At 29.7% G+C, this 21970-nt stretch overlaps 3 protein-coding genes across 3 annotated transcripts; all 3 read left to right on the forward strand.

The window, feature by feature from the left end:
- The first annotated feature begins 275 nt into the window (after positions 1–275).
- Positions 276–1609, forward strand: LOC124935848 (nascent polypeptide-associated complex subunit beta-like). Its single transcript, XM_047476281.1, has 6 exons — positions 276–385; positions 560–627; positions 745–893; positions 988–1044; positions 1138–1176; positions 1274–1609. Exons 2-6 carry the CDS (start codon positions 560–562, stop codon positions 1456–1458), a joined length of 498 nt encoding a protein of 165 aa, XP_047332237.1. The 5' UTR covers positions 276–385; the 3' UTR covers positions 1459–1609.
- A 1044-nt stretch (positions 1610–2653) lies between these two features.
- On the forward strand, positions 2654–9117 carry LOC124933934 (vacuolar sorting protein 3). Its single transcript, XM_047474379.1, has 14 exons — positions 2654–3995; positions 4357–4632; positions 5185–5381; positions 5487–5628; positions 5873–6130; positions 6211–6283; positions 7134–7182; positions 7256–7517; positions 7726–7781; positions 7860–7928; positions 8032–8143; positions 8417–8506; positions 8600–8770; positions 8858–9117. The coding sequence occupies exons 1-14, from the start codon at positions 2826–2828 to the stop codon at positions 8948–8950; spliced, it is 3018 nt and encodes a 1005-aa protein (XP_047330335.1). The 5' UTR covers positions 2654–2825; the 3' UTR covers positions 8951–9117.
- A 1424-nt stretch (positions 9118–10541) lies between these two features.
- On the forward strand, positions 10542–15961 carry LOC124935842 (V-type proton ATPase subunit d2). The gene is made up of 10 exons (XM_047476275.1): positions 10542–10805; positions 11080–11200; positions 11850–11957; positions 12069–12171; positions 13843–13923; positions 14007–14092; positions 14192–14251; positions 14368–14416; positions 15430–15564; positions 15679–15961. The coding sequence occupies exons 1-10, from the start codon at positions 10625–10627 to the stop codon at positions 15808–15810; spliced, it is 1056 nt and encodes a 351-aa protein (XP_047332231.1). The 5' UTR covers positions 10542–10624; the 3' UTR covers positions 15811–15961.
- The last annotated feature ends 6009 nt before the right edge of the window (positions 15962–21970 follow it).

The raw sequence follows: 21970 nt of genomic DNA on the forward strand, positions 1-21970 counted from the left end.
TTTGCAACTTAATTTTTCCACTAATAAAAACAAAGATTAAAACACATCCTTCCAAGGTTAATATATATTTTTAAAATGGTACATTTGTATATATATATTCTTACTCTTATTAAAATAAAGAATATGCCAAATAATTTATTTTCATTCTTTTCAAAATCTTATCAATTATTTTAACTATTTAAATAAAATAAAAATAAAATAAAATTATTTTATTGATTTAATACCATTTTTAACCTAAAATTGACAATAGTGCCCTTAGAGAGATATATAATTGAATTTAGGGCTTCATATATTACAACCATTGCGCCCGCCGGCCGTGTCTTCTTCATTATCTTCTCTCCTTCCTCACATACACTCTCATTTCTACTTACAGAAATCTTCAAAGGTATGAAAAATCTCTACTTTCTTCATCTACGATCGATCTATGTAGATTATATGGCCATATTGTTCATACCCTTTTGTATGTTCATGAATAAATTGTTTGATGTTCAATGTTTTTATCGATTTCTGCCAATTCATGGGTAAAGTAGATTTCTCACTAAGTTTTGCAATTGTTTAGATGAATGTGGAGAAGCTTATGAAGATGGCTGGTGCAGTTCGCACTGGTGGGAAAGGAAGCATGAGAAGGTTTGTTTTTTTGCTTTTTGATCTGTTTTCAAATGATTGAGATCTATGTTTGTTTGTTGTCTGGTTCAAATTAGGGTTTGATGGGTTGTATATAATGAGATTTTTTATTAACTTTAGGAAGAAGAAGGCTGTTCATAAAACAACCACTACAGATGACAAAAGACTTCAAAGTACTTTGAAGAGAATAGGGGTGAATGCTATTCCTGCAATTGAGGAAGTTAATATATTTAAGGATGATGAAGTTATTCAGTTTATCAACCCTAAAGGTGAACTTCAAAAACTCTGTGATTTGGGAGTTTTAGTGAAGATTGTTTCATTTTCATTGAATGTTTTTGTTTTTGTTTTTCGTTTGTTGTTCAGTTCAAGCTTCTATTGCTGCCAATACATGGGTTGTTAGCGGTTCTTCTCAAACAAAGAGTATGTTTTCTTCTGTCTTGTATTCTGTTAATTGCTATCTGATGGATAAGTTTTGATTATATGTGAAATGTCTTTTTTTTTACTGTTGATCAGAATTGCAAGATATTCTTCCTGGAATCATTAACCAGTTGGGTAAGTTATTTATCTGCTTTGTGTTAGTATTATATATATACATTTCTGAGCTTCATAATGTTCCTGGTCCTAATTATCTTTGATTTCACCTATTCAGGTCCTGATAACCTAGACAATTTGAGGAAATTGGCAGAGCAATTCCAGAGACAAGCACCGGGTGCTGCTGCAGCTGCTGGTGAGACTAAGGCTCAGGAAGAGGATGATGACGATGTGCCAGAACTTGTTGCTGGAGAGACATTCGAGGCAGTTGCTGCTGCTGAGGAAGGTCAAACCAAGGAATGATTTGCATTGTTGGGTTTTTTGTAATGTTATTTTCTTTTTAAGCATATGGTTTGAAATGTTCTTGTGAGTTGTGACAACCTTAGTTTTGGGGATTCCTTCAGTCTTAATCATCACTCTTTCATATAGATGAAGTTTCCCATGATTTTGTCTACTTGCAATAATTAGCATTTTGTCTTAGTATTATTATGTTTTTTCTTTTCTTAATTATTGGTAACTTTTAGTTTGCTATTTATAAAGGAAAAAAATATCAAAACAATTCTCTTCTTTTGACCTAGAATGAAAACATATTAACTTTTGAAATTGGTATTGAATTTGTACTAGGTCTCTAACTCTGTTTTAGTTTCTTACACCTTTAGTTTGTTTTAAAGTTATGAAGTTTGTCAAACAAATCAAATGTTTTATTAATTTGATGTTCTTATTGAGAATAAATTTGTTTTATAGTAGTGAAGAATATTAAAGTATGAACCATTCTTATTATAATCGAAATTTGAATCATATTGATAACTAATTTAAAATTATTGATATTTGAAAGTTTCAATAGACTGTGTTTTTCAAATTTGGGTTAGAACTATTTTGAATAATAAACTTATTTTGTCTTTTAATTAAGTTGTATTCCTTCTTAAGGAAAACCGTCATTTTGGTATCATGTATAGCTAGTTGATTCAAACATATTACATGTTTTATATTATGATATTATATTTCGTAATTTTTGTCATATATTTACATTAGGACTATGAGAAATCTTCATTTATTTCAATATAAATATTTTTTTATTACTTATTTCAATATAAATATTTTTTTTATTAGTTATAGATGATTTTGGTGGCACAACACAAACCCATAATATTTAAATATGAAATAGACGAATGAGCAACATCATTGATGTCACTTTAGTTTGTTTGCAATATCGTTGTCTGAAAATGACATAGAACAGGTACGTCGTCGTTTGAAAATGAAGTTGAAAAAATTTTCATAAATTTTCTTGCATATACTAGTATAAGAGTATTTTTTACATATTTCAAATACAAATTAATGGTTTTATAATTTTTTTTTTTTTAATATTTAGGATATAAATTGAAACAAAAAATCAATGATATTAATATATATATATATATAAATAATAAAAATAGAAACTAACTTTATATTTTCTATCATCATCATCATGTCATAGGCAAGATTAAACCTTTATAGTGTAGAGAGGAAAGGATCGAGTTAAACCGGCCGGTCCACCTCGAAAGGCGTCGCCTTTACCAGTTGGTGAAGCTTCTGCCGGAGTCAACAACAAAGCAGTCGTTAATGGCTGAAACATCAGTAGGGTTAGTTCTCTAATCACTCCAAATTCCATAAATCTACTTCCTTTCTTCCATATGGCCAAGAACAAGGGACGCCACACCCGTACTTTACTAGAACCCGCAGCGGAATTCAATTTCTCCTCAACCTCAGCTTCTTCATCACTATCTTCCGTTCGATCACTCGCCGTTTCCACCTTCAACGATTCCCAAACCCTAATTTACATCGGTACAGAAACTGGAAACCTCCTTTTACTCTCCTTAATCCCCAGCATTTCACCGATCAATTCCAATTCGAATGATTCCAGTCACCGCCAGAGTTCACCTGTAGTCTCGTTTCTTCGATCTGTATCCATTAGTGCACGACCTGTTGACGCTATAGAGGTGATCGATCACATTGGTCAAGTTCTGTTGCTATCAGATGGAGTTATGTTTATGGTGGACTATCAGTTGCTTCAGTCTGTGAGAAAATTGGGTTCTTTTAAGGGTGTAAATGCTGTTGTGAGGAGAGTGAAGAGTAGCACTAGTTCAGCGTCGAATTTGGTTGCTGATGTTGGTGTTTCTTTTAGTTCATTGGAGCTCTCAAGCACTGGGCAACGTTTGTTACAGAAATTAGGAGGTGGGATGAGGTCTAATGGTGTAAAGACAAAAGAACTGGATCTGCAGAAGGATGGGAACTGCATTTTCGCTATTTCCATTGCGAAAAGATTGATACTTGTAGATCTAGTTCTAAGTGGTAGAACAAGTAGGAATGACAAGCATGTTGATGGAGATATTGGATCATTCCTAATTCTTAAAGAGATTCAATGTGTTGATGGGGTTAACACTATGGTTTGGATCGACGACTCGATAATAATCGGAAATTCATCTGGTTATTATCTGTATTCTTGCGTGACAGGACAAGGCGGTTTGATTTTTTCTCTCCCGGATCTCTCCAGTCACCCAAAGCTGAAATTATTGCCCAAAGAGCTCAGGGTTCTATTGGTAGTAGACAATGTTGGTATTACTGTTAATTCTCAGGGTGTACCGGTTGGTGGTAGCCTTGTCTTTCGTGGTGCTCCAGATTCAATTGGTGAGATTGGCTCATGTATTGCTGCATTGAATAATGGAAAAATGGACTTGTTTCATAAGAAAACAGCTAACTGCATTCAAGTGATATCTTTTTCTGACCGAGCAATCGGTCCTGCTTTCGTAACAGATATAGAAAATGCTGGCAGACAGATTGTTGTAGTAGCTACTCCAAATAAGGTATCTTTACAGTCAATGTGTAACAATTAAGAAATTTATTTCTAGAATCTAAGTTGTTTAGTATAAAGGACAATTGAACTGGATATTGTTATATCATTCCTTGGTTTCGGTTCTCATTTTCAATTTCTATATTATGAGCTGTTATCTTCAATGAATGTAACTGTGTATCCTTTTCAGCAATAGTTACTAGCATAGATGCTAGTTTAGATTTTCTATTAAAAATTTAGGGCTAGATTGAGTTTTAGAATCATCTCATTTTCATGGAATATTATTTATTGTTCAATAGAGTCTATCTGGCATGTGGTTTGAGAATGTTTGTGGTTAGACTAGTGACTTAGCATTCGGTTTTGATTTTTGGTAGGTTATTTTCTTTCACAAAGTTCTTCCAGATGAACAAGTTAAAGATCTGCTGCGTAAGAAGAACTTTGAGGAAGCTATCTCGTTGGTTGAGGAACTTCAAGTTGAAGGTGAAATGACTAGTGGAATGTTGTCCTTTGTCCATGCTCAAGTGGGATTCCTCTTGCTGTTTGATTTGCGGTTTGAGGAAGCTATAGACCACTTCTTACTTTCGGAAACTATGCAACCTTCAGAAATATTTCCATTTATTATGCGAGATCCAAATAGATGGTCTTTACTGGTATGACACTATAATCATGCAACTCTCAGAGCTGATTTATGATTTTTTTTGCTTCTACATTTATTATCAGTGTTGGGACATAAAAAATTGAGAAGTTAGGTTCAAATTTCTTATTGTTGAGCCAATTTGGAAACTTGTATTTTGTCACAATTACGATCTCATTGGAAAATTGCCAAAGTGAAAGTTGAAAGTGATTTATTTTCGTTTTGATTTTTGATTTTTTTTTAAACCAGATTATAATGTGATTCTTTTTACTTCATCTGGTATATAATTTTTTTTTAAATCATGATCCAAATTATAGTGTAACTTTTTATCTACCTTCGGTACAAAGTTTTTTTCTTTTTTTCTTTTCTGGATCATGATCCATATTATCTAAATCATCTGATTTTTTACAAACATAATAAAGGTAGATGTTTCTGTTATCAACATGACCAAAATTGGTAACAAAACAGCCCCATTTATTTGTATGACCAAAAATCACGAAAATGAAGATGGGTCATTATATTACTTCAGTGTGCTTGTGGGTTTACTTGTATGGAATTTGATCATCAGGTACCAAGAAACCGGTATTGGGGTCTGCATCCTCCTCCAGTACCTCTGGAGAATGTTGTTGATGATGGATTAGTGGCTATACAAAGAGCTATTTTCCTTAAGAAAGCAGGCGTGGAGTCAGCAGTAGATGATAATTTCCTTCTTAATCCTCCAAGTAGAGCTGATTTACTGGAATCGGCAATCACAAGCATAATCAGGTTTCTGATTATTCTCAAGACCGTTTCCTTTCTTTCACCTTAGTTACCAAAATATATATATCTGCATTTTATTACTTTCTCCAATGTCTACTATCTTCACTTCAGATACTTGAATGTTTCTCGAGAAAAGGAATTAACTACTTCAGTGAAGGAAGGAGTGGACACACTTCTAATGTACCTTTATAGAGCCCTAAACTTCGTTGAGGATATGGAGAAGCTTGCATCTTCTGAGAACAGTTGTATAGTGGTTTGTCTCCTCTTTCTTCACTTTTTTTTACCATTTCTCTATGCCCATTAGGAGTTTGTCTTGAAAAAATGTATCCATGGTTGTAGAATTAGGGTTCAATTGGAGAAAGATAGAAAATTGAAATTAGATCAAGATAAAACTGAGAATTCCGTTGATTTGATATTGAAAATGAGGATATTGCATGAATGTGAAATATTCTTATAGCAGCACAAAAGTCATCTATAACTTCAAATTGGTTGTGCAGGAGGAGTTAGAAATTTTGTTAAATGAATCTGGTCATTTAAGGACACTTGCCTTCTTGTATGCAAGTAAAGGAATGAGCTCTAAAGCTCTTACTATATGGCGTATTTTGGCAAGAAATTACTCATCAAGCAACAGGAACGCCACTACAGGAGATAATGAGTCGCTGCTGTCTTCTGTTAGGGAGAATGCTGCAATTGAGGCATCAAAAATCTTAGAGGAGTCTTCTGATCAGAACTTGGTATTGCAACATCTTGGATGGGTATGTATTTAGAAGAAGTAAAATAATTTTGAGGCAGAAACTTTAAATTTTTGATAGTTTGCTCTTTGTTGTAATGCTAGATTGCAGATATCAACCAAGAGCATGCGATTCGAGTATTAACTTCAGACAAAAGAACCATTCAGCTGTCACCAGGTTTTCTATTGGGAAAAAGTTTTGTTGTTTTCTAATTTATAAATTTCTTACCTCTACTGTCTTGGTATTCGTTTTGAAAACACTTCTTGTGTTGTATCTGCATTTGGATCTGTTTTCTAATACAAAATCACGTATAAATTTCTGAATCTGTCCGTCTAAACAAAGTTTCCAAATGTTTGTATCTGGTTAATTGCCCTTCAAAATAAGCATATGCTAGTATTCATAAGTTATTTTTTTTCTGATTTATTCTCTTCCAATAACTGTTCCTTGTTTTTTTCTAAGAACAAAGAGCACCACTGCCCATTAACTTCTTGAAATGGAGTCAATCTTTCAATAAACTAATTATTGGGAGCAAGATCAAAGCATATTTTGGAAAGTGATATTTTCCCGAATCTTTTGTCATATCTCGGTTCCATTGGAAATTGCTCAAGTTGCAGCAGTTGAAAGAGATATTAGTATTTTTTTCCTTTTGGTTAAGGAAGTGTGGTAGGATGGGACCACATTTTGTTTGATAAATAAAATGTGGTTGGATTATAATTCCAGGTTTTTGTGGGACACATAAATTTTCGTTTTATAGAAAAATGTAGAGTCAGATTTTAAGGTGGATCACAAGCTAGATCACGGGGTTTGATTTATAATGTTTTGGCTTCTTGCCAAATGCAGTAATCTTATAGAAAAAACTTGTAACCCATTAATATTAATCTCATCTCTCATTACCTCACAATCATCACTAAAATATATATTTCACTTGTTCATCTAACAGACGTAGTATATCAGATTGTTCAATTTCCCATTTTATTAGGAGTCATCTTTTACTGATTCTCTTACTTATATATGGCAATTGTCACAGATGAAGTAATAGCTACAATTGATCCAAAAAAGGTGGAAATTCTTCAAAGGTGTGTTTACAGTCCATCTCTAAGATTTCTTAGCATACCCATTATGTAATGTTCGAAACTGTATCTGTTCCAGATATCTCCAATGGTTAATCGAAGAGAAAGATTGTGAAGACACTCAATTTCATACGACGTATGCTCTTTTGCTAGCCAAATCTGCCATTGAAAGATTCGAAACAGAGAATTTATCAGTTAATGAGTATTATGACGGTACAAATGATTCAGATATCCAAGCGATAATCAGAGAAAGATTGCAGATCTTTCTGCAATCTTCAGAACTTTATGATCCAGAAGAGGTCCTTGACTTGATTGAAAGCTCAGAACTTTGGCTTGAAAAGGTCTCCAGCTTGATTAGCTTCATAAAATTACTCTAGTATTTTTTTTCCCTTTTTTTCTTTTTCATACATATTTTCTCTACTTAACAAATATTTATTTTTTTGAAAAAAATGTTTTTTTTTTTAAAACTATAGTCAACGCTAAATTTGCATAGGCTAAGGTAGAATTTCTCCTTTTTTTCTGATCCAACAAATATTTGAATATTGACAGGCTATTCTATACAAGAGGCTAGGACAAGAAGCTATTGTGCTCGAGATCCTTGCTTTGTAAGTTTTTAGACATGATAATGGAAGAACGTGTTTTGCTGCAATCCATCGAGATTTTAATTTTTTCGTAACTATCAGGAAGCTAGAGGACAGTGAGGCTGCTGAGCAATATTGTGCAGAGATTGGTAGATCCGATGCCTATATGCAGTTGAGTCTGCGTTTTTTTTTTTGCATTCTATATCTATGAAGTAGAGAAGAATAATGTTTGATACCGTTTTGTTTCTTTATTGGCTATTGCTGCTTACATAAGGTTGCTCGATATGTATTTGGATCCAAAAGACGGAAAAGAGCCCATGTTTAAAGCTGCAGTTCGACTTCTTCACAACCATGGTGAATCATTGGATCCTTTGCAGGTCCTAGAGGTACACTACATTTGATTTCTTTACTTCTTAGTTGTCTTTCAAGACTTATTGAGGTGTTAAATAATGAAGAAAACTCCCACTTTTTTTATTTTATTTTGGAAAACGGCGAATTGGAGAGTATAACATGCTTTGCCTATTATCAGTTATGTGGGTGAGATTTCACAAAATCGAGGAATTCTTGAAGGGATTATTTATGAGTTAACCCTTTATGGATCTAAATTGTGCTTTTAGTGTTAGTTTTCGTGATCCTGAAGCTGGGGATTTCTTTTGTAGAGACTATCAGCTGATATGCCACTTAATCTCGCCTCCGATACAATACTGAGGATGTTGAGAGCCCGACTTCATCATCATCGTCAAGGACAAGTACACGTTTCTCTCCATAAAAGAATGAAAAGAAACAAAAAAAAGTTCAATTTTTTTTATTTTATTTTTTAAATTTTGAATTCTTTTTTACAGATTGTTCACAACCAATCTAGTTCAGTACACATTGATGCGAGTTTGGGGAGATTAGAAGAACGATCGAGACATGTACAGATAAACGACGAGAGTATATGCGATTCATGTCATGCTCGTCTCGGGACCAAGTTATTTGCAATGTATCCTGACGATACCATTGTATGTTACAAGGTTAGTTAGACTTCAAAATAGCAGTTAATATGAACACCCCGATTGAACTTCATTTTTTTTTATAAAATAATCTTTTTCTCCATACAGTGCTTTCGTCGTCAAGGTGAAACCAAGTCCATCACTGGTAGAGATTTCAAACAAGACCCTATTATCAGACCCGGTTGGCTTGTCACCCGATAACTGTAAAAAAAAATTGAAAAAAAATCGTCGAAAACATCTTGGCAGAGTTCAATATATGATAGTCTGGAACTGTTTTTATTTTGGAAGGTAATTAACTACAAAGAGCTAAAATGTATAGCAGGCCTTGCACGTTTAGGAATATAATAAAATATATTTTATTGATTTGTAATGTTTTTTTTGGTACACATGTTGAGGATCAATATTCGAGCATAGAGTTATTCATATAAAATAATATGTTGACAAAATAATAATTATATTACCAATTAAAACACAGCCCTTACCTCTTCTTTGACATGTTATTAATAAATTCTTATAGTATAATATGTCTTTATTATTTCAATTGTGTTTATAATTAACTTTTAGTATCAATTAGTTTTGAATTTAAATGGCTTGTGAAATATTAAATGAGAAATGATAAATATCGACACTTGCACATCGAAGGGACCTCACTGATCTTCGTGTTATAGACTTCACTCTTATACAAAAAGGATTTTTAAGAAAATTGTGTTATACAAAAGGGAATTTTAAGGGAAGGATTTTTAAGAGAGTTGTGTTATACAAAAGGCAATTTTAAGAGAGTTGTGATATGTATCTTTTCTCATATTAAATATGTCTAAAAGTTAATTGAAAACACAATAAATATTTAATATATTTTTAAAGTTTTTAAAAGTTTGTCAATCATTTTTTTGATTATAGTTTGAATTCATACTATCTATAATCTAATCTAATCTAATAGGATGATGAAGATACATTATTAAAAATTCTTAAATTTTTTGAAAAGGAGATCAAATTTGAAATTTCCAATCACCCTATTCATAAAACCATTAAAAAACAAAAGAAAAAATATTAACCCGTAAAATTGAAGTAGTCGAGTAATGATTATGCAATTCTGTAACGTCTTGAACCATAATATTGTTATTTGTGAAAAAATAAACTATAAATACACCGATCAAATCACTATTTCACCAAAACTCAAGTTCAAAAAGTAAACGTTAAAGAAGTCTATCAGCTTCACTGATACCATCATCGCGATCTCATTGATGGTCAATGATCTCAGTTTACCATGGTTAGGACTCTAGAAGGGACTCACATGCCATTTTGTTCACGCATGAAAATGATTCAAATAATTTGTTTTTACTACCGGGTCGACTCATACTACCTATAACGCCCCGAACTCAGATACAATCACCTAGGATGAAATAGACTAAAAATACATCCGAACAAATCACTGGACACAAAACCTAAATTAAAGAAATACCCATGAATATATATATATATATATATATATATATATATATATATATATATATATATATATATATAGTCTATTAGGCTAACTCATAAAAATTACTTTCTCGCAAACTTTCTTAGTTTAATATTTTTTTCAAAAATAATAAGTGTATGTAATTTGTTGTTTTGTCAAAATAAATTCTAAATTTTTGTTTGGATAAGAAAAGATAAAATATCATTAGTAAAATTTTGATAAAATAAAAGTAGGGATGAAGGGAAGTTGCATTTTCTTTGGAAGATAGTAAATTAAGGGTAGAAAGAAACCACGTATATATAAAGCCGAATTGAGTTCTTCAACCCCTGACCCTCTCTCCCGATCTCTCCCGATCTCTCCCGATCTCTCTCTCCCTCTCTCTCGATCCTTATCTACACACAGAAGGAAAAATGTATGGATTCGAAGCTATGACCTTCAATATCCATGGCGGTTATCTTGAAGCAATTGTCAGAGGACATCGATCGGGACTACTAACTGCATCCGATTACAACAATCTCTGCCAGTGCGAATCATTGGATGACATCAAGATGCATCTCTCCGCTACCGAATACGGTCCATATCTTCAAAACGGTAATCTCCGAGCTTCAGATCTGTTTCTGATTTGTCCAATTTCCATTTCTTTTACTCTAATTCCTGTCAAATGTATAGTTCAAACATTCGATCACTGTTTCTGATTCATTTTCTATTATTTGGAATTGATGTAACGTTGTTGATGACCTACTTGTGCTGTTTTTCAATGATGATCATCAATACATGACTATAAATGTCTTACATCCTTCATTGTATTTCTATCATAGTCAATGCGGATTTCGTGTTGTTTTTAATTGATTTAATATTCTTGCAGAACCTTCACCTTTGCATACAACAACAATTGTTGAGAAGTGCACTCTTAAATTGGTTGATGAGTATAAACACATGTTGTGCCAAGCTACAGAGCCTTTATCGACATTTTTAGAGTACATTACGTAAGAAATTCTCTGTTTAAATTGTTTTTTTATGTTTATCTTGTTCATTAATCAATTTGGGTAACAGTAAGATACAATGTGTATATGCTTGCTGCGAGGCTTTTCAGCTGTACAAAATGAGTTAGAGGCTCTCTATAATGACTTTTGTTGAATAAGCCTGTGGGATATCAGTTGGTTAAGCCCAGATATGCCTGTAGAACTGTTATTGAAAGATGTATCTTTCGTAAATAACTGATAGAGTTCTTATGTTATTTGGAATTAGATCTTGGTATAGGATATGGTTTATAAATCAACCTACCTCAAAGTAGGAAACAATAAGAGTCTTGAACTTAAGCGGTTGATGTCTCAAGTTTGATTCCCACTAAAACCTCCTTGATTGAAGTTCATGGTGGTGGGATGTTGTGCTAGCCTCCTCCAGGGAAAACAAAATAATTTACTGGACTCAAAAAAAAGAACTGTTAGTGTACTCTGGTTTCATCCAGGCCCAGTTTTACCTTTTATGACTAGTTTGTAACTTGGCGGAACAGTTACAATAGATGATTAGTCGAGGTTTCTATATTGACAACAAGATTATAATGGTGTTTTAAGCCTATGCTTAATTTAAAATAGGCTTCTTGCTGGACCTTTATAGTTTCTTTTTAATGCACAGATATGGTCACATGATTGACAATGTGGTATTGATTGTCACTGGTACCTTGCATGAAAGAGATGTCCAAGAGTTGTTGGAGAAATGCCACCCATTGGGTATGTTTGACAGGTAAAGGCATTCAAGAATTTATTGTATTCCACTATTGATTTTTTATCCTTATCTTATGAAGAAAATGCCATGAACATTAACATCTCAAGCTACTGTTATATATTTTATCAGCATTGCTTCCCTGGCAGTTGCCCAAAATATGCGTGAGCTCTACCGCCTTGTGCTTGTTGATACACCTTTGGCTCCTTACTTCTCTGAGTGTATCACATCCGAGGTACTTTGAATTTTGTATTGCTGTTTATTTCTCTCCTTTTTGAGAATTGTCCATTTATATTTGGCAAGTTAGTCTTGACCCTAGTCTGAAGATCTTTGATGTTCTGATTCCTTAAAACACATTTACGGTAGTGTTTGGGTTAATACATATAATGGCAAATTTTGAGTGGGAAACATGCAAATATTGCTGTGGATGTGTCGAAATCCAGATTCACTGTAAATTTGAACCTGATGGCATGGTAGAAGTAGAAAGTATGTGTTGATAAAGAGGAAGTAGGTTGAGATAGTTTTGCTTGTAGAAACAATACCTTTAAGAATTCGAGTGAATATTTGCAATGAAAAACTAGGGCTAGATGCAAGTTGATTTGACCATCTGTATTCTGTAGTACTAGCAATAAGATATATTAGTAGTAGTATAGTAATTAGTATTAGAGTAGTCTGGTAATTAGTATTAGTATAAGAGTAGTCTGGTAATTAGTAGAATAAGTTAGTAGATTAGTGGGTTAATCGGCTTATAAATAGTAGAGTAAGCATTATTTGGAGTAATGAATGAAATAGTATTGAATCTGGTTTATCTCTCTCAAATGCTTAGGCCATTCTCGTCCCCTTCCACAAATCCTAGATATCTAGGCTGGCACATTGCACCATGGAATGTTAGCCTAAATATCAAAGCGGGACCTAAAGATTTGTGATATATTTGTATTTGTATTAGAATTTAAGTTTTGATTTGCACAACAACTTGGTTTAATGAAAAAGAAAATTGAAACCTAAAGTATTTTTATATATTCAAATCAGGCTACAATTAACAGTGACTCTTAACCGTGTTAAAACAATATGTGGCATGTAATGTCTTGTCCACTGACTTGATAATGAAGTAGTGCCCATGACCTGGTGTATAAGCTCAATGGTTACTGGTTAGGGTTTAAATCCATATGGTTTATAGTGCTAAATAATTTGGCTATTTAGCTGCTATGACAAAAATCTAACTCATTTGAGATTTTTTCTTTATCCCTTGTGCAATTCTATATTGTTTGTTTGTGTGATTCTCCTATTGTTCCTCAGACCTTTTGTGCAATCGATAAATCATCTCCAGAAACTCTACCCATTATATATATATATATTATTTTCATATTAAATTACGCCTAAGAGAACCAATGAAGAAGTTTATGTTGTCTGTTTAAAGTAACTTGATTTGAACACTTCATAAATTTTGAGTTTCATTTTGAATACAAATGAACATTGATCCTACCCGTAGCTCAAATCGAAAGAGTCTTGAACTTGAGAGGTTGTGGTCCCAAATTCTATTCTGAAAGCATCTTGATTGAAAGATTTTTTAATCCCAATTTGGTATTCCAGACTAGGAGTTTACTTCAAGGAACTTGTGGATTTCTGCCGACTAAATAGTCAAAAGAGCATATTTCAGTTTAATTTCATTGTTACGATTTGTTTCAGAATAAAGGGTTTAGATGAGAAGAGATAATATCATGTAATAGAATAGGGTTCATAGAAGAAAGATGAAAGAATGTGAGATGAGAGCCAGGATAGAATGGGAGGGGAGAGTCCAAGACAATTCTTCATCCATTAATTCATTTAATAATCTTGTCTAAAGCTGAGAATATCTATTTTTACTCAATTCTGTTGTTTTGCTTATATTTATTTTCATGGTGTGCAGGATTTGGATGATATGAATATCGAGATAATGAGGAACACACTTTACAAGGCATACCTTGAGGATTTCTACAGATTTTGCCAGGTTCATAATTTTATAATGTTACTCTTTCTTTAACTGTTATTGTTTCTCTGTTTCTGCTCTATTTAACACATCTTTTCAAATAGAGTCTCGGTGGTGCCACTGCAGAGATAATGTCTGACCTACTTTCATTTGAGGCCGATAGAAGAGCTGTTAATATCACCATCAACAGGTAACCTTAAGAGCATGATAACACTATGATTTCTGTTTTGGAAAATGGAAATCAAATTTGAACAAATCATAATCATTATTGATTCCTTCTTTTGTACAGCGTTGGTACTGAGCTTACCCGAGATGACCGCAAGAAGCTGTACTCCAATTTTGGCTTGCTGTAAAAATCCTTCTGCACTTGCCTTTCTATTCAAATTTTTGTTATAAAAAAAGTATTGCCCTCTAATGTGAACTTATTTATGGCTGTCGATTTAACTTTTATTTTTTGTGGTTCAGTTACCCATATGGACACGAAGAGCTTGCCGTATGTGAGGATATTGATCAGGTAAAGATTTTTGTTATTAATTTTCCTTCAATTCTCTGTGTTTGGTTATAGATGCATTGACATTAAAATAGGGGTTCCAATTCATGTTGTTTATTTAAGCACTTAAAAGATGATGGAATTGAAATTATAATTATAATAGAATTAGGATAAGTATATTTGTTTTACTCTGAATTCCACTTAAATTAGTTTAGAATTTCAATTCAATCACATATTTCAACCCTACCACCCATGTTCCTCCAGCCTACATTTTTTTCTAAAAGATTAGAATTCATATTCAACTGAATCCAATCTGTCCTTAGGGACGATACATTTAAGTTCGACATTAGGGTTACAAACCCACATGCTATTAAGACATCTACTTTTAGCTAAACTTGTCACACAATGGGCTAACCTATTGTTACAACATTTAGTAAAAGATAATATAAAATTTGGTCTTTGTTTAACCAAAGTCTTGATATTCGTCACAATCTTCTTAATTTTCCATGGGAGGTGTTTCTCGTTCGAAATGCAGTAATCAATCAAAGTTGTGGAACCTGATTCGACAATAGGCTTTTGAACACCAAGATTGAAAATAATGTTAACTGCATCAAGGATTGCTTCACCCTCTGGGTTGTAAACAATCAATCTTCCCCGCGCTTCTACAATTTCCAGAAATAAGTTTTCCTTCATTATCAAGAACCACCTATGCCACAAAACCTTAATTCAATCACAAAGTTTTTTGTTTGATTATATTTGAATTACAATTCGTCATTGAATTGCAATTCAATGTAGAATTGAACTTATAACTGTCATTCAAACAAAGCCTTACAATATTTACACTGAAATTAATAGGGATTGAGACCTTAATTTATGGCTTTTAATTTAAGAACCTATTTATGGATAAGTGTTAGAATACATGCAGCCTAATATTATAGATAATTAGTATTGTATTCATTGTTAAGTTAGTTATAAGCAATTGATTAATAGTAGGTAAAGGTTGTTATGTCATTGAAGGCTCGAATTTGGTATTGTAGGTCCGAGGTGCGATGGAAAAATACCCTCCTTACCAGTCTATATTTACAAAATTATCCTATGGAGAGACCCAAATGTTGGACAAGGCGTTTTGCGAAGAGGAGGTTAAGAGGCTGTGCTTGGCATTCGAACAACAGGTTTGTTTTTGGAAACACGATTTCTGTCATATTTGTCATCTGGATGTGGATCGAGATAGGATCAAATAATAAATGAATTAATATACATGGTCGTTTGATTTGATATGATTGCAGTTCCACTACGGTGTGTTTTTTGCGTATATGAGATTGAGGGAGCAGGAAATTAGGAACCTGATGTGGGTATCGGAATGTGTGGCTCAGAACCAAAAGTCCCGAGTCCACGACAGTGTGGTTTTCATATTCTGATATGGTTTTGATATGGTTTGAAACAAAACCAATATTTGCTTATTGTGAATTTGCAACACTTTTATTTTATTATAATTTTTATTGTCCTGCAAAAATATTTGTGTGTTGCAGCAACACTTCTCAAATAAAACTCTGTTATTCTTGTGTACTATGTTCAAATTCTTTTATTTATGAGTTTGGTATGAAATCTTGTACCCATTTATAATTTTATGATTTTACTTTACCATACAGATTTATGAGAAACCTTGAACAATCTTGCTCTCAATGTTTTGAGATGGAGTTATTTTTTTATTTCTTATTTTTAAATTACATTTGTAGAATTTTTTATTTTTTAACAAGGCTATATACTTCTCTTTTATAATAGTTATCTTAAAAAAAAAAACTATTCTATAGAAATTATTAAAAACAAAAAGTTTAAATCATTATACTCCTTTATAATCGTTTGCAATTCTAAGACTAAATGTCACAAGTTCAATTCTTAAATAGCACATAGCACCGTTATTCTCCACCCATAACCAACTTCCTTGTGATCATCCTTCGTCTAGGCGGTTGCGATATATATAAGATTAAATGAATGGAGTAAAAATAAATTTGTGTTAAAAAAAAAAACAATAAAATTTTAACATTTAAAATAAAATGTTATAAGTTACATAATAATTTGTTAAAACTTATTTTGTAATTATATATTTAAAATGAAACAAATAATTAGTTATAATTTTTATAACTATGTTTCGTTAGGTAATTTATTGTTATCTAATTTATTGAAAAATGTCTTGAACAATAACAATACAATAACAATAGTCTTTGATACTGTTTTCTTTTTTAGTTATAATTTATAATATTTTATTTTTGTTCTAAAATTATTGGGCTATATGTTTTATTTGGCTCAATTACTTTTGGGGCTCAAATTTATCAAATGTGGGTAATATGATGCTTGAATTATATAAATTTTAATAATTTGAATCTTTTTTCAAATGAAAAAAACGTGTGTTCATCAATATCATTTTGTTAAGTATTTTTTATTTTTTGAGATTACCCATTTTATTTTGTTAAAAGTAATTTAAGTGACTAGAAAATGTATAATCTAAAAAATGATTTGAGAAAATTCAAATATAGATAAATTTGATATTTATTTTTTATAGAACTTTTAAATGACATAATTTTGTATCCCGTTTACTACTAATTTGGACATATTTGTGTTTTAAATTTAATATTTTTTCAAGATAAACTATTGAATGCAGTTTGAATGCTCAAAATTATATGTGATAATAGTTATTTTTTTAAGATGATCCATGTATATTAAAAATGATAAAAATCGTTAAACACAACGATAAAACATTACATGAAAAAAAAATAAGTTATTTAATAAGTTATCGAGGTCGTGAGTCCTCGAGAATAACGATTAATTCTCTGATCGACTCTACCGACTTTTCAAAACGAATATGAGAAAGTGTCATAATAATAATGACATTATAAATGATACGCAATGGACTACGATTATTAAAAGTTTGACAATTTCTTTCTAACCAGATAGTCCACCGAAAAATAATTAAAATTGTAACATAAATATATAGATTTGTCATATCAGTTGCATCTATCCAAACTTCTTAGCAACTACGAAAACACTCTCTGACATCAGCCAATAAATCTCATTAATACTCCACGAAAAACTCTATATACTAGTCACTCATTGACAATACAAAAGTAAGTGAGTTGCGATTCAACTTACTCGTGACTAAGGACGGAGCTCGGATTTGAAATATACCCGGACTAATTTTTTTTACAAAAATCAATAACATAATAATAGAAGTTCTCTCAATGTCCACTGGTAAAAATAAGTGTTATTAGCGATGCAAATTAATGGTGGTATTTAAAATCAAAGTTAAAAACCTTACTTAAGACGGTTTATAAAAATCGATATTAAAGTTTCAATTTTTGGCTGTATATAAAATTTTAGGTAAAAATCTTACTATTAACAATGAAAAGTAATGACGGAATTTTTAACGGCGATTGACGGCGATAATTTTATCATGATAATTACGTTTTAACGGTTAGAAATTATACATTAACAACTATAAAAAAACACCTTTAATTTATTTTTTATTAGTGATAGATAACGATCGAAAAACTCTTTTAACATGATTTATAATTTATCTAGTTTAGTTATAGAACATTCAATTAATGGTAGGAAGTTATGATATAAATATTTTTTATTAAGTTTGAATAAATTATACTGCTTTAGCCCAATTTTTATATGTATATAATACTATTAATTATTAAATATATATTATATTATATAATTTTTTCTTTTTTATATTATATATAATATATTAATTATATTTTTTATACTTAAGAACCATCATATATATATATATATATATATATATATATATATAATTATTTATTTATTAATTATAATTGTTATGATTAATTTGTATATATTTTTGTTTTGATAAAAAATATAATTACTAGATTTATTAAATGGTTCAACTAGCTTGTCCCAAGCTAGAAGTTGGAGAATGAAATTTTTTTTTGGCATAACAGTAGTCAAGAAGACCATAAACATTACATTTTTTATTTTATTTTTCTTTTGTTAAGAATTTGATCATAAATAATGTTTTTTTGAAATAATCAGATCATTCATATAATTTTTTTACTCTCAAAATTTCTCTCAACAAAAATGATATAAAATTATCTTAGCAAACACGGAAGAATAGTTGATAAAATTGAAAAATAAACATTTTTATAAAATTGTAATTGAAAATTCTCAAATAATTAAGATTATTCATGTCACACAATTCAAAATTTAAGTTTCAATTAATAAAAACAGCACAAGTTGTGACTCAAATAATAATTTAACTCATAAAAAAATAATAATAATTCAAACACTTTAATTCAAAGATACTTAGTCAAACACTTTAAGTTAATCAAATATATTTTTAATTAAATATTAATAATTTTAAAATCTTTTCAATCAAACAATTCATCTAAAAAGCAATAATTCATTAAAATATTTAAAGAATCTTTATCTAAACAAAAAAAAAAACTTTTTTTTTTTAGTAATTTTTCTAATATCTATCCCTAACTAATAAATTAAAATAAGATACATAAGCTTTTCACTTTCACTAATGTAATATTAAACGACTAATATACATGTGTCTTTAATTGTAAAATTGAGACTTCAACGAGATTTTCGTTTTATTCTTTCAAATTTTACAATTTGTAACATTTTATTGTTAAAGTTATACACAATGTTTGTTTTAAAGGTTTCAAATACAATTAACCAATTATTTACGTGTAATTTATAAATAAATAAATTAATGTTAATAATTTAACTACCGAATTTTCAATGAATAAATGGTTTTGACAACCAATTCTATAAAATTGCATATACAAACTAACTATAAATTAAGTCTAATCAGCACAATTCAAAAAAAAAAAATTGTCCAAAATAACTATGATTAATACAAACCTAACTATAAATTAAGTGTTTATAATCTTATTCAAACGAATAATATGATTGATATCCATCCCTAACTAGTAAATCAAAAGAGGATACATAATCTACTAAATAATGTTAAATTGAATGTAATTCAAAAATTATTAACTAATTTGCTGTAAAAAAATATAAAAATATTTTTTTTGTTAAGTTTGAACTCATTCACATAAATCCCTAATTATATAAAAATGACATCTAATTAACTATATGAAATTGTTTTTTTTAATTTTAACATTAACATATTATATCTCTCTCTAATATTACTTTTTTTTTTTAAATACTAAAATAAAATTAACAATAACTTGAAAACAATTGTAATTAATGAGACGGATATTCTGACTTAATTTTCAATGTTATCATTCATTAAAGAGCAATCATCCTTTGTAGAACGTGCTTCTTAAAGATATTTTTGATATTTATCCTATTTTTTTACCATATAAAAAAATAAATAAATTTCACGATTAAATCACATTTTAATGTGTCATTTAACCATATAAATTTGAATTGATTATAGTAAGCTCAAATCAGAAAAGTTTTTACTTGCAACTTTTTTAATTTAAAGAGGAAAATGACGATAAATAACATACTAATAAATCATAAATAAACCCGATTATAAAGAAAATATTACTCTTTGAAGTAAATATTATAATTTTGAATTTTAAAATTGATATTATTATTTAGTTTTAAATCTAGCTGAGTTTTATTTTTGAATAAAATTTTAAATTTGTGCCACAAATGTTTAAAAATATATTAGTATAATATTTTAAATTTATGTCAAGTACTTGAATATCATTAATAAATATAATATAATTGTAAATTTCTATCCGTTCCAAAAATCTTTTACGGTTGTATATGATCATAATGTGTTACATGATTTATATTTTAAGTTAAAAATATGTATTATATTTGTTTTAGAAAATTACAAACCATCGTTAAAAGGTTTTTTTTATAAAATTGTAGACAAAAATTAAAAATCCTATGTGGATTAAATTGAATAAAAATAATAATTTATAAACAAACTATGGATAAGATTTCACTCAAAAGGAATATAACTAACTAAAATATAATATATATATATATATATATATATTAAATATTTTCTAATTAATTTGGCAAAACCATTTTTTTTACTATTTGACTGCTCCAATTGATTTTATTCAAGTAATTTTTTATTTTATAATTAGAATTGAAACTATATCATTTATTAATTTATTTAAAATGCATATTAGTTATCCCAATTAATTAATTAATACCTAATTTTCTTACACTACTTCTTTATAAATATGTGTTACTTAAATTTAAAATCAGGACAAATTAATATTTTCTTCCATTTATCAATTTCTCCTAGTAAAAAATAGTACTAAATAAAAAAAGAAGAAGCAAAAGTCATACTAATTTCTAAATTTGACTTATTACCCATGTCTATGAATGACAACTTAGATAATGAAAAGATTGAGATATAATAATAACAACTATAAATCACACATATATAATAATAAAATTCAACTAGTAAATTTTTTTTCTCAAATTTTGCAGCCAACCTTGTATGTTAATTAGAAGATTCCAATGGATCAATAAATACATATAATTAAAGTTAGGCAATACTTTGAAATATAAAGACATTTTTTTAAGTACATTGTAGATTTTGTGGGAAGCAAATTGATCAAGTTAATAAGTGGAGAAAATGAAATTGACTCGTTAAAATGAACTGTAACTTAATTAATAGTTAGGACAAAAATCTAAAAGCAAGTTCTAGGCTTTGAAAGAATGAAACCGTAGAATTCGACCATATCGGAAATGCAATGTGACATCGATTTATTATTGTTAAATTCTTGAAAAATTATACATAAAATACAGGGAAAAAATCTAATTCTGAAAATTGATATTAAAGAGATAATGCAAAAGTAATATTTCTCCCTCCCAATATGTAATTTCTAATCTACAAATACATATTTCACCTATTTATTGATATGCAACTAAATTTATTTATTCACTCAATCAAGTTCTATAATTTGAAAGAAAAAATAACAATAAAAAAAATTATATTTAAAAGAAAGTTTATTGCAGTACTAAAATAAATAAATGATAATTTTTTTTTATCATAATCTCTTTAGCCATGTCAGCAATTATTAGGAGAACTACCCCATCCACGCGTGAACAATTTGAGATAAACTTTTTATTTATTTATATAAATTAATAAAAATATTATTGTAATCTACTTCATTATATTTAAAATAAATAATTTTAGAAAAAAACTATTATTTTCAATCATATATATATTTAAATTAAAAAAAATAGTATCAACTCATAAACATGACTTCACTCTAACTTAAATAGTTAATTAATCAATAAATAAGAACTACAAAAAATATAAAATATATAACTTTTGTAGTAATGTTTTTAAGGAAACAAATATAAATCCATTAATGAATCCAACTTTAATAAAAAAATGGAGATTTACATTTATAAAATATAATAATAATTTATTTATTTTCTAAAAGTTTATTATATATAGTACATAGTAATAAAATAAATAAATTACTATAATTAATTAATGGGACCCAAAAGCTAGTAATTAGTTAGCCCTTATAAAAGGAAAATCAAAACCACCCACCATATTCTAATTTCTCATTTTTTTTATATTAAAATTCATTCCATTCC

Source organism: Impatiens glandulifera, chromosome 4, assembly GCF_907164915.1.
Source record: "Impatiens glandulifera chromosome 4, dImpGla2.1, whole genome shotgun sequence".
Lineage (NCBI taxonomy): Eukaryota > Viridiplantae > Streptophyta > Magnoliopsida > Ericales > Balsaminaceae > Impatiens > Impatiens glandulifera.